General features: G+C 38.3%; 1 protein-coding gene across 1 annotated transcript in view; it reads right to left on the bottom strand.

Moving 5' to 3' along the window:
• Positions 1-14,075, bottom strand: part of TRHDE (thyrotropin releasing hormone degrading enzyme) — a 400,153-nt gene that overhangs the window by 376,712 nt on the left and 9,366 nt on the right. Inside the window, exon 2 of the mRNA XM_055240001.2 lies at positions 8,906-9,179. Coding sequence (XP_055095976.1) covers positions 8,906-9,179 — 274 coding nt within the window. The remainder of the gene's footprint in view (positions 1-8,905; positions 9,180-14,075) is intronic.

The following is a 14,075-nucleotide window of genomic DNA, read 5'->3' as shown; positions in this document are numbered from 1 at the left end:
ATTACATTTGTAACGCAATCCTATTGGAATGTCTAATGACAACGGGACTTCTATTACTAACGTGATTTAAAAAAAAAAAAGAATATATGCTTAGAATATATTAACCTACACTCCAATTCTCTCATTAAAATGAGACTTCATTTGTTTTCAGTAGGAAACTTCACAGTATAATCCTATGTTTTAAGTATATATACAGAATATCACATCTAGAAAAAATAAGCATCAGGAATGTGCATTATGTGTATATGTCTTGTACTTTCCTGGATGTGGGTATACATATATACATACCACCACTGTAAATTGTATGTGTCCTTCCTATTGTAGTCAGTCCACATAATAAAATTAAACAGTATGTTTTGAGTACCTATAGCAGTTTTTTGCCCAGCATCCCTTCTCTAAAACTTCCTTCTTTTTTGCAATATATATTCCCATTCATGAGGTTGAAACAGAAGATACCATGTTCCTATCATAGTGACGGCAGCGGTGGGCCATCTGGAGCAGCTGCTGCCATCACACTGGCTGCATCAGGCAGGCACGGCCAGGGCTGCCCTCTCCATGGAGCCCACGAGGGCCAGGGATAAGCGGGAGCCCTGCCCCTTCTGAAATGCGGCGGGGGCTCCCCGGTGCTGCTGCAGCCACCCAAACCACGCTGAAGACCCAGGTCTCCCTCTCCCTGGAGCAGGCAGGAGCCCCGTCCGCAACCCCTCCCACCCCCCAACCACCCCCCATCCCCCAGCCACCCCCCACCACTGCTGCAGTCACCCAAACCGCAGCTGTGGACTCAAGCATCCCTGCACTTTTGGGGGCCCAAGAAAGCCCCCCTTGCGATTGCACGCTCAGAAATGCCTGCTCCCACTGCCTGGCTTCTCCCTGCTGTCCTTGCCTGCTCCTTTCTCGGAGCAAAGTCGGGGCAAGCTCCAGTGCTGTCACAGCGCTGCTGGGTGTGCACATGCTCAGGGCAGTGCTGACACTCCAGCTCCCTGCCGCCTCAGCCCCCCCCCCGCCAATTTTGGGTGCCAATGAGCATAGGAGGGAAGCCAAGGTGGGGCTGAGGGCAGCTCGATGCTGACCTGCAGATACCCCTTGGCACTTATAGCCTGGGTGCCATGAATAGGCAGCAGGAGGCAGACAGCTTCCTGGGTGGAAGAGGGCGGGTCCCCAGTGAGGCCAGGGAACAGGCTGCCATCCCACAGACCAGAGTAGGGACTTGTGGTGCCTTTTCCCGGCCCAACCATGTCCACCCAATCAGTGTACACTTCCTCTCCTCTGAGGTTTATAAGAGCCCCATGCTCAGCCAGAGCTGAGCAGACATCCAGACGACTGGATGTAGAAAGGAACAACACACTCTAGGTCCTCCTCTGCTGAAAGCTGCACAAGCAACGGGATGACCAGCTGCAGAGAGAAGCTACCTTCTCTGCTAGGAGCTGAACACTTGTCAGGATACCCTGGCTGTGGAAAGGAGCTGTCTGCCCCCCCGCCCCCTGCCACACACACACACACAGACAGGTTCCCTCTGAGCTTTTCTATCATTCAATAAGGCTCCTATTCATCTTGCTCACCCTCCACTTGCCTACATACCTCATTCTTCCTGGTCACAGGACAAGAACTCAAGACCCATTGAATGGTGAGGCTAAAAGAACTGTCACACAAACAGGGCTGAGACATGCCCCTTGCTTGCCATGTTGTGGGAAAAGAGAAGGAAAGAAGAGCTGAAGTCCTTCTGGGATCCCAGACCTGGGAACTCCCTGAGCCAGGGCTGTGACTCCCTCTTTGGGGCCCTGTGGTTCCTGGCATCTCCAAGCTTCCAGGCACAACCATATTCCCCAGTACCAGCCATGAAAGCTGCTTGTGGTGCACCTGGTCCAGTGCCCATGACAGCATCTGGAGCTGCCTGCCCCACTGCAGCAGCTGGCATATCTGATTGTGCGTCGTGGCTGGACCCCACGTTCACTCACACACCCCTCACCGTTCCACACCTGACTCATCCTTGGCTGGTGTGGAACCTAGGCCAGTAGTGTGAGCCAAGCACAGCTGCCAGGAAAAGTGGGCGAAATGAGCCCAGCTGGCACAAGCAAAACTCAGGCAAAAGTGCCATTGGCCACAGGTTCCCAGCCAGAAAAATGACACCCCAAACATCCCATAACAATAGGATGCCACATGTGCATGCTATACACAGTAACCAGCAATGATCACTGACTCAAGCCAGGGCAATCAACTCACTCCCTATGAGTTTGGGAATTAATAATGGTCACTTTCTTTCTTGGGGTCTTCACATTAGTATGCAAAACTTGAGAACTTTTGGCAGCCATATTCCAGCATATGAACCAAAGATGAGAGGAAGCCTGTCCCCAGTAAGAGAGTAAAGAACAAGTGTTGACAAAGACCTAAAATGGAATTTCTGAGCTTCCCACAGTGCTCCAAGCCCTAGGTCCATCCCTAACCTGGGTTCCTTGATACACCTTGATCACCTTCTAATAAATTTCCCTTTTTGAGATAGATAGATGGGACTTAATTAAACTAAAAACTTCTGCGCAGCAAAAGAAATAATCAGCAGAGTAAACAGACAACCCACAGAGTGGGAAAAAATATTTACAAACTATGAATCTGACAAAGAACTAATATCAAGAATCTACAAAAAACTCAAACATATTAGCAAGAAAAAAATAAATATTCCCATCAACATTAGACCACCATTGCTATTAATACAAGGAAGCTCAGGCCACTCGGAGAGACCATTGGTAGATGCCCCAGATGACAGCCCCAGCTGAGGTTCCATAAAACACACAACATCAAATAAAATCATTTAGTAAAGATGCAGTCAGAAGATTCTTGCCCCCAGCTATCAAGTTAACCCCAATCAACGAGGCCTCTCCCACTGAGACCTCAGACATCATGGAGCAGAGATAAGTTGTTCCCTGCTCTGTACCATCCAAACCCTTCATGGCATTGTCATGCTCACACTACTCTCCACAGTGAGCATTAAAAATGGTTACTTTTTGTTGCTACATTTTCAAATGATTTCTTATTCAGCAATATTGATTTGAACCAATTTTGATTCTTGGAATTAGGGCACTGCCATATCAAAAGCCTTGAAATATGTGGCATTGACTTTGGGACTAGACTAGGAGCAAAAACTGGAAAAGCCTTGGGATTGTTAGCAGAAGCCTCTGGGGCTTGAGGAGGCTGTTGGTGAGAGCTTGAAGGTTAGTAAGGTAAATGTTATTGAAAGCTGAAGGAAAGGGGACCTTTGTTATGTAGTAGACAAAAGTCTGGCAACCTCATTACTTGTAATGTTACGGAAAATGAGAAATATAACTACTGAACTATATTTTCTAGCTATGGAGATTTCCAGGCAAAACATTAAAAGTGCCACCTGGCTTCTTCTCACCGGCCATGAAAATTATAAAAGAGAAGAGATGAGGTTAAGATTAAACTGTCCAGTTTTGAAGCAAAATTTAGAGGAAATATAAAAAAGCCAGGACTTGTTGTTTTGAAATTAAAACTTTTCCTTCTCCTCAGCTTCTTCAGATAACAGATGATTCTCATAGTAAGAAACAGCTTCAGAAAAACAACAAATTCAGGTCACTGTCAGGACAAAAATGGTTTAAGGATGAAGCCAAGGGTGAGTCTTTATCAAGGCCTCAGAAACTCTTAAAGTGATGCCCCATAACCTCTTCAAAAGGGCAAAAGGCTTTGTAAAGATCTTAAGGGCATGCCTCATAAAGCCTGTTAAATAAAAGAGCATCTAAGAATTTTTATTCCACAAAGCTTCAAAGTAGACAAAGGCTCATCTTAAAGAGATCTGTGGGTATCATTTTGTCTAATGGAGTGGATATAACTTGATACATAAAAAGCCAACATTTTTTAACATAAGTGTACCTGCTTGGGCTGAATGTAACAGAGCCAATACAAAAGAAAAATAGGTCTTTGTAGCCCCAACATTTTACTGGTAGGAAGCAAGCTGAGGTTATTCAATTCAATTGCAAACACAAGCTACAGCCATCCCTTGGTATCTATGGGGACTGGTTCCAGGACCTCCCATGGATACCAAAATCTATAGATGCTCAAGTCCCTTATATAAATGGTATAGTATTTGCGCAGAACCCATGCACGTCTTCCTGTATACTTTAAATCATCTCTAGATTCCATATAATACCTAATACAGTGTAAATGCTATGTAAATAGTTGCCATATTGTATTGTTGGGAAGAAGAACCAGAAAAATAAACTCTAGCTCCTGTTCAATACAGACACAATTTTCTTCAATGGTTTTAATCCACAGCTGGTTGAGTCCATGGATGTGGAACTCAAGGATATGCGCTGGCTGTACTTTTATGCAATTATGACTATTTGGTTGCAAACACAAACTACTTTTTAATTGGAAAAGAAAGGATGCCTCAGAAGGCAAAACAAAGAGCCCAAAGGGTGGGGCCAAATGCCAAAGTGAAGAGTTGACAGGGAGCAGCCATTCATCCATAATTAAGGAATTGGTAACATGTGCCCAGTTGGGTTTCAGAATTGCTGTGGGCTAGTGACTACTGTATCTTCCCATTTCCTCCATTGTTGAATGGAAATGGCTTTTGTCATAACCATATTCCAGTCTTATTATTGTCTGCTGAAGGGAGAAAAGTGAGGTAAGACAGCTTGTATCTTTCGTTAACAGGTCTTCAGAGTGAGAGAAACTATGCCCAAGAAACCAAACCAAGTCATCTCTTCTATACCTGAACCTAAATTAGATGGCGAGGCCTGGACCTCAAGTCTGAGCCTGATGTTGCAATGGGATGAGACCCACTGACAAGTATACATTGTTTGTAGGATGAATATAAATAGTCTGCAGGCAAAGAGCCGACTGTGTTAATTTTAAAACAGGCCTACAAATTCTTTTACGCTCCTCCTGTCAAGAGCTGGGGTCTAATGCCCTCTTTTGCTGAAAGAACACTATCCTTAGTGACTCACTTATAACCAGTAGAATGTCTTAGAAGTGATGCTCTGTGACTTCTGAAGATAAGTTTAAAAATTCCACATAACGCCCACCTAGTTCTTTTAGGACACTCACCTTTGGAGCTCTGAACTACCATGTAAGAAGTCCAGCCATCCTAAGGCCATCATGCTTTGAACAAGCCCAGGCCACATGAAGAAGCCACACGTGGATATATGGCTGACAGCCTCAGCTCACGTCCCAGAAGACTGATGACACAACCACCAGACAAAGATGGCTTCAAATGATTCTGGCCCCTAGCTGTCAAGTCACACCCCAAACATCCTGCTTCCCCATCTGAGGCCCCAGACATCATTGAGCACGGAGAAGTTGCCACCACTGTGCGCTTCCAAATTCCTAGCCTACAGAAACTTTGAACATCATAAAATGGCTGTTTTATGCCACTAAGTTCTGGAGTAGTTTGCTATGACATGATAGAAACCAGAACAATATTGTAAAGGAAAAATTCATACTATCAGTTTTCGAACAAGAAAATCAGAATAAAAAGAGGTTAAGTAATTAACAAAGGTTGCAGAGAAGCAAAGCAAAGACATAATTCTGAAACAGACTAATCTGATTCTAAAATCAATGTTTATAATTATCATGCTACACTATATTCCACAGGGATATACCCACCTCTGTATCTTTTCCTATTAACATTTCCCTGGCAAAGAATTATATGCACACAGTATCTGCTTCTCTAAGACCAAACCATCATTCAGGGCCATACTGAATCCCATGTCCTCCATCAAGCACATCCCTAGACTTCAAACCTTAACAATTTCTCCCTCTTCCAACTTCCAAAATAAGTCTTGAACTTATTTTCTACAAGTTTCAATCAAAGCAATTCGTGAATACGTGAATACTAGTGTTCCTAAACCACAATTATTGAATTCATTGTTTTTCCTATGCACAGTCCTAGGCTACCCTCTGGATTTTCAACTCCAAATGTCTATAGGATTGATCAAAACAGGAAATAAGTATCAGTGAAATGGACTAGATGCAAAAGAATAAAAGTGGTCTGGATTAAGTGAAACTGGGAAGCAAATGCCTCATGTAAGTGAGTCACCACAACCCAGCTCTAGCACAGTGATTTTCTTAATAGCATGTATCACTCCCTGACATATTATATATTTTTGTTTATTGCCTCTCTCACCTCATTAGAATATAAGCTCCCTGGGAGCAGGAACCTTTTCTGCTTTGTTTGCTGCTATATCACAAGAGCCTAGAACAATACCTGCCATTCAGTCAATAAATACTTGTTGAAGGAATAAATGAACAAATGTTACCAAATAGGAATGTAACCTTAGTGTTACAAGAGCTTTCCATTTTTCAAGAGAAGCCAGAAATAAATAAGTTTATGTGCAATCTTCTACTTTCTAAATGTTGACAACTAATATAAAAAATGTTAAGCCATTTTGGGGATGGATAAACAATACATGGCTACAGCCTTGGATTCAGTCTGAATGCTTGAATTTGCAATCTCTGTACCAGAAGGATTTTAGATTTTTTTTAATCTTTCTAATTACTTAGAATAGTGCCTTGCAAAGTGTAGGTAGCTTGATAAGCAGTGATGATGATGTCTCAAATATTCACACTTAGGGCCCTACTACCATTCAGCTGTGTATTATTTACATGCTACTGAAGTTCCTCTTTCATATCTCAAAGAAAATTGCTTCAGCTTCTGATCTGAAATGACCACCTGGACTTCATGTGACCATCCCACATCCAAGATTCTAAAGCTAAACTTCCACTCCTTCCAGCTGTTAAGTGTTGAGAAATGTCATTTTCATATGCTCCGAATAATAAAGGGGAAAGGCAGTGAAAAGAAAACAGATTGGATTTCAAAAGAGTGACAGAAAAAAGGAGTCAAGTTTTAAACTATATTTCCACAGTTGATAAATAAGAGCTCCCAATTTCAATTTTGTTTTCTTTTTTATAGATTTTAGTATTTTAGGTTATGCAATCTAAAATTTTATTTCAATTGACCTTTCGGTGTTCTCTGGTAGCATGTTTTATCATTTCTACATAAAAATTATTAAGCAGAAATTTTAAAATATTTACCAATTACTTAGAGATTCTTAACTGTAACAAAAAGTCACATCTAAATAACTATTAGAGAGTGCCTGGCTTTAAAACATGGGTCACTTAGCAGCAAGCATAACTGTTTAGGGCTGAAAACACTTTTAAGATACTTTAAAGAAAACATACTAGAAAAAAGAATTTCCAGTGTACCCTATGCTAGCTGACCCACAGCAAGTCAATCATCAACTTTTGAAGACGTAAAATGAAATGAGATGTCTTCGTGTTCCATGTCTGTGTATGGTCCAATGAGTACAGCCTTGAAATGCCCATAGAAGACATCAACAAACATCAGAGAAATTCAACATATCAAATGATTATAAGTCCAAAAGAGTAAAATGCCTACTGTCCTTCTAAGAAGTGTGCATTTAAAACATGATTTTAATGATTAGATAGATGAATTCATTACAAGCAGTTTTTCAGTAATGGCATTGATTTTGTATGCTGGCAGATTTTATTTTTTAAACAGGTCCCACAATGATTTAAATTAAAAGTAACAGTGAAGAAAATTTCTTTAGCCAAAACTATTTTTCAAAATTTAGGTTGTTTTAGAGCTATCAACTTCGTACAAATTAAAAATATAGATTTCTATTCACCTATTTTGCTGTGTTCAAGCAACACTGCATACAAAGGTTACTGGATGAGAAGAATCACAATCTGAATTTTCTTATAGACACACAAGTGAAATGGTGGAACACAGTTCCTAAGGCACAGGGGGAAAAGCCCAAAATTTAGGATCAAACCAACCAAATTTGATTTACAGCTCTACCATTTGCTTACATTTAGCCCCTGGACAAGTTACCTAATCTCCTTAAACTGTACTCAATTTACTTTACTCATTTGAAAAAAAAAAGTGGAATCATAATACCTTGTCTTAATGTTAATATGAAAATTAAAATAAATGCATATATATCATCTAAGCCATAGAAATGAGGAAAAAATTATTAATTCAACATGGGATAGTCTACCCTAATGCAATGTAATTGCATGTAAAAAGTGCCTAGAATACCATGGTGTCACAAATGATAGCCATCAAAGAGAATCCAATAGATTCTTATTATAAATTTAATGCAGACAATGCTCCCTCTATCTCATCCTTCCTAAGAAAATAAAATGAAATGAAAATAAGTTGCAGGATATTATCTACAATAGAAAATCACTTACATGAAATTTTAAAATATGGTATGTATTATAAGTGTGTGTGTGTGTGTGTGTGTGTGTGTGTGTCTATACATAGATATGAAACAATCGTAGGATAATATGCATGGAAGTAGCAAACACCAAATTCAGGACAGTGTTGATCTCTAAGGGAAAGACCAAGGCAGTGAGATCAAGGGATGGTTACACAGAGAGTTTCAACTCCATCCTATGTTTTGCTTTCTCGGCAATAACATTAGACCGAAGATGGTAAAATGTTTAGTTCTACTGATCTGGCTAGTACGTGTATGGAGTTTACTATATTACTCACCACGTTCTGTACATTTCAAATATGTTACAATAAAAAGTAGTAGTTTTCCCAGTCATACAAACAGGCAATTTTCCAAAACAGACAACAGCAGCTGTTCCAGAGATGTACAATAGATCAGGTAGAGATGAGGAAGAACAAGGATGATGGGGGAGGGAGGTGGAGGTGGTTAAGGGAATAAGAGTGCTGGGTATAGAAGATAGGTTTCTCTCTGACACTTTGAAACCAGTAAAATATGTAACCCCCCCCATAAGAATTAAAGGAAGAATTCCACTATATAAGGTGTAAAAAGTTTAGAAATGATTCATTGTTAATCCAGAAATCAGGTTACTTTACAGAGTGTACATTATCCAAAAACATCATTAAGCTGAAAATACTTACTACAACCCCACTCTTGGTGGTAGTTTCTCTGTATGTGAAGTTGCAAATTGCCCAGGCTAAATAATATGTGGACATGAGAGGGGTCTGTGAAAAGTGATCCGTAACCCATCCGTCTTCCTCAAACACGGAAGTTTCCACTGGCATATTAGATAAAGATAAATAGGTTGCTTGATGCTTGATGCTGATTTTGAAAGTAGCCTTGTAGATTGGCTCATCAAAACAAGGAAATGCCTTTCTGGCATGTGTAGGCGAAAACTGAGTAACACCAAGGAATCTGGAAAAAAGAAAATGACATTCTCAATTACATTTATGTTGTGAGTTAAGTTATGGCCACATTACATGCTTCTGTTGATGAAATAATATATTATTCCAAATTGCAATATTTTTTTCTGAACCAAACTTAAGTGCATGAATAGCATGAAAGTACAATCCATATGTAATATACTTCCCCAACCATAAAAGTTTTTCAGGGAGGTTTCTGTCTCAATTCAAAAAAATTCGCTAAAGCCAGAGAAGTGCTTGTTAAATGAAACATTACACACTACAGAAAAACAACACACTGGCCAGAACTGGAAAGTGATGATTCTCCTTTTCGGTGTGCTTCACTTTCTTCTCTGAAGCTGCACAACATGTAAAGACAACGAAATCAAAATCCAAAAATTGTTCTCAGATACATGTAGAACATAGACCATCACTTGGGAAATATCTGTACCCTAAAATTTCAACAAAACACAGCCTGGTTGTGTTCAGAAAAAGGATTTTGAGACCTGATAAATTCTGGTCTGAATTCTGGCTCCACAACTTTCTTAGCTATGCCATCTTGGGCAATTATTAAACTTTCCTAAGATGTAGTTGGTCTTTGCTGAAAAAGTAAATAATCAAGTCTAACTCAAAAAGAATTGCACAACTTAGAGGAAAAGAAAGGATGTAAAGCACCTATGAGTGTGACTAGCATGGAGCAGTTGCTGATTCACATTTTCAACCTTTCTTGGAGCACAGGAATAAATGTTTATACTGAATAGTCTGCAGAACATTGTTTTTTATTACTCATAATATATGTTATATCATTGTATGTTAATGTTAATATGCCAGATGTATATTAATATAATAAATGTATGTATAAAATAAATGTCAATGTGAGCACACACATGCATATATATGTGTGTGTATATATATATATTACACTCAAGTTTTCAGATCAAGCTGTATCTTATGAAAATTCCAACTGAAAGCACCTTCTATATTCTTTCATGGTTTATGGTTACAAATGAAGACAAAGATTAAATATTTTAAGAAGGACTCTTCAGCCGGGTGCGGTGGCTCACACTTGTAATCCCAGCACTTTAGGAGGCCGAGGTGAGTGGATCATGAGGTCAAGAGATCGAGACCATCCTGGCCAACATGGTAAAACCCCATCTCTAATGAAAGCACAAAAATTAGCTGGGCGTGGTAGCGCATGCCTGTAGTCTCAGCTATTCGGCAGGCTGAGGCAGAAGAATCGCTTGAACTCGGGAGGCAGAGGTTGCAGTGAGCCAAGATCGCGCCACTGCACTCCAGCCCGGGCAACAGAGTGAGACCCTGTCTCAAAAAAAAAAAAAAAAAAAAAAAAAAAAGGACACTCAGACACTCTTCTAAATAAGAAAAACATTCATGACAAAAGTTAATCAAACTTTTTAAATAATACTAGTTACAAAACAATATAAGGCAAGTCAATATTAGACTGTTAATAGAATACTATTGAGTTCTGAAGCAATTTCTTTAAAAAGCTTGTTCCTCCATAAGTAGTTCTGCCACCACTCCTCTCTCCATCATCCATGATATACATGGTTAATCTAACATGGCAACTTTCCCACTGAACCCAAACTTGGCCTCAAAATTATTCTCAGCACAGCACTTCAGGCAACTACTACCAATCAATACAGGTTGACATGCGTATTGAATCTTATTGGCTATCCCTAGCTCAAAGTATGAGGTATAAATTTTACACTATTTTTAAATTATGAAGCTTACATTGATCATTGAGGGCCTCATTTTTTAAAGCTTAGTTTTAGAATAGAGAAAAATAAAACATTTTAAAGTTTAATAGTTACTTATTTTCATAGACAAGGTTTTTGAGAGTTATCTTGGAAATAGCAACAGGCTGCTACACACTAGGCTTGGTTAAGTAACTTAACTATCTGACCCTGTTTTTTCATTAGTAGAAGGAAAATATGTTTTCTAGGCTTTCCTTACAAAAGTCAAAATGATAAAATGAGATAATACATGGAAAAGAGATTTTAACTGTAAATCTTCATACGAATATGAGGTTAAAGCTGGAAGCAATATTAGAAACAAATCGTCCTACTCTTATAAATTTCTAAGTTGAAAAAGTGGATCCAATAGGATTAAGTGATTTTTCTGAAGTTACACAGACAATTTGCACAAAGCTGGGTCTAGAACTCACATTTTCTGAATTACATTTCAAAACAGTAAAATTAATTTTTAGCCATAATTTATAAACATCTTAATTCAGCTGTAAGTAACAAAGATTCTTCTTTCCCAATTTGCCAGTATCATGGTAATATTTTTCTTAATATTTTTTGCTGATTACTAACACACTTTCTGCTTAATGAAATGTCAGTACCTTTTAGTTAAAATGCACCCATTTACAATTTTGTCTTCATATGCTTTTATCTTACATAATGCTCGTGAATCTTATCTTTCAGCTTATTAATTAAAATGTCCACTGAGCTTAATATTTCTCACTGAGGCTATTTAAAAGATGCCCATGGGATTTTATATATGAGTCAAAGTTACTCCCTTTTAACTTTGAAATATCTGAGAACTCCAATTCAATCACTGAACAAATACTGTCTGCTAAGTGTGAGCTTTATGCTAAACAGGTTGAGTATTTCTTATCCGAAATGCTTTGGACCAAAAGCATTTCAGAATTTGGATTTTTTTAGATTTTGGAATATTTGCATTATATACTACCAGCTGAGCATCCCTAACCCAAAAATCCTAATAAAAAAAGTTCCAATAAGCATTTCCTTTGAGCATCATGTTAGTACTCAAAAAGTTTTGGGTTTTGTAACATTTTAGATTTCGAATTTTTGGAGTGGGGATACTCACCCTGTAGTAGGTATTCGGTATAATTTTTTTAAGATATAACCAATTTCGTATTTAAGGCCTTTTCAGTCTAATTGAAAAATATATTTTTCCATGAAATATATATATGTATAATATTTTCTCATGGAAAATTAAAGGACAACTAATAATACTGGGGGAAGAGTTCTACAAGAGTTCAACAGAGAGGTTGTAATTAGAATGAATTAGCCTTTAAGTAAAAATCAAAGATGTCTTTGATATTAAGTAATTAGTGGGTAAGAATTTATTAGGTGTAAAAGATGTAAATACCTCTGGGCTAAGGATAATTTGATTAAACAAATATTTATACAGAGAAAAAACATACTGCAGTCTCTTTTTGCCTTACCAAGTAAGTAAGTATGTTAGGGAAGGTAGCAATTTAAATCATTGATCCTCAGGGTTGAAAAGAACTATAAAGATCACCTAGTGACTTCCTCTGCAATTAATATTCTTAATGAATTCATACACACAGTATATATCTATGAACAGAGGGCCACCATATATTCTGATAATGTCTAAATGAGGAAATACCAATTTCACAGTCTGGCACCTGAAGATGATTGCAATTGAATTTCAATTCAGTATTTAGAAAATCAAAAGAAGTCCCTTGGTAAAGAAGAGCAGTTGGACTAGATTACATTTAAGGTCTTTTCCAAGCTTGAGATCCAATAACTGAACAAAAATCAGACGTAAAATATTCCCCAAATGTCACTGGTTTTTTAAAGATGTTAAATTATACTACCACTAAATAGCTTTTTACTACAAGTTCTATAATGCATTTGCTCCTTTTAACCGTTTATTTTAGAGTGTTCAATACTGGGGAGAAAAAGATAAATATATATGCTTCCTTCCTGCAAAGAGTTTCTATGCTAATAAAATAAACATATACCTAGACAGGTATTATACAAAAAGCCATGACAAAAAGGGAAAAATGTATGAAGAAATTACATTCTCCTAAGGCAGAGTTTCTCAATGTTGGCACTACAGACATTTTAGGCTGGATAATTATTGGTTGTGGGGACTGCCTTGTGCCTTGAAGGATCTTTAGCAGTATCCCTGGCCTCTACCACTAGATGCCAGTATCATCTCTCCCCAGTTGAGATGGGCAAAAATGTCTCTGGACATTGCAGATGTCCACTGTAGGAAGAAATTGTCCCAGTTGAAAACCATTAGCTTAAAGAACTCCAAGAAGGCTTTATGAAGAAGAAAGCATAATAATTGGTGTGAAAACCTGGGTGGAAGTTTAAAGGTCAGAGTTGAATGGAGAAATGAGTGAGCTGACTATAGTTAGTACAGAAATAAGCCTTCAACAAAGTTTTCTCTCACATATTAAGTTTGTGCCCTGTCTGCTGTCTTGCAGATTCTGGTTACATCAGATCTCAGTATTTCAAGCCCATCTGTAACATCTTTTTCAACCTTGATACTCTTTTTTCTAACAGAGAGAGCCAGTTTCAGGTCAGTGCCCTTAACAGGCAATAGTGCCTGCAGAATTTCAAAAATATAATTTTGTCTTCACTGCATATATTTTATGGTTGCCTTCAATTGGTGGAAGTGAGACTTCTCTTCTGCTTACTGTCATTAAAAACATCAAAGAGGCCCATAGCAACGGTGATTTTGAGAAAAAGATAACAAGCCTGGAGTGAATTTGTGGTGAGTTTGAGGTGGCAAGCAGAATACCAAGTATAAGAAATATCAAAAATTAATTAAAAATAGAAATATTTCAATATATAGTGTGGACATGAAAAAATATATGTAAATACAGCAAAAAGTAAAACAAAACAGTGGAAGGCAGAAGGTAATGGGGACTAGTATTTTGTTGTCTATTATTCTCCTGCCTTCTTAAACAAAATCCTTTTTATCTTTTAATGAATCTGTCTATTACCATAAAAAATTCCACTTTCAAAAGTGACATTCTAGGAGTGTGATTCGTAGAATGTCATTTTAGCATAACTGGAAAAAATGTGAATAACATACATGTATTTTAATTCTCTTCTATCTAAAATAAATTACTTTATTTTCTTAACAACTTGTCTATTTGACATTT

This window comes from Symphalangus syndactylus, chromosome 13, assembly GCF_028878055.3.
Source record: "Symphalangus syndactylus isolate Jambi chromosome 13, NHGRI_mSymSyn1-v2.1_pri, whole genome shotgun sequence".
Lineage (NCBI taxonomy): Eukaryota > Metazoa > Chordata > Mammalia > Primates > Hylobatidae > Symphalangus > Symphalangus syndactylus.
Note: the sequence above shows the minus strand (reverse complement) of the source record. Positions and strands in the feature narration are given on the sequence as shown.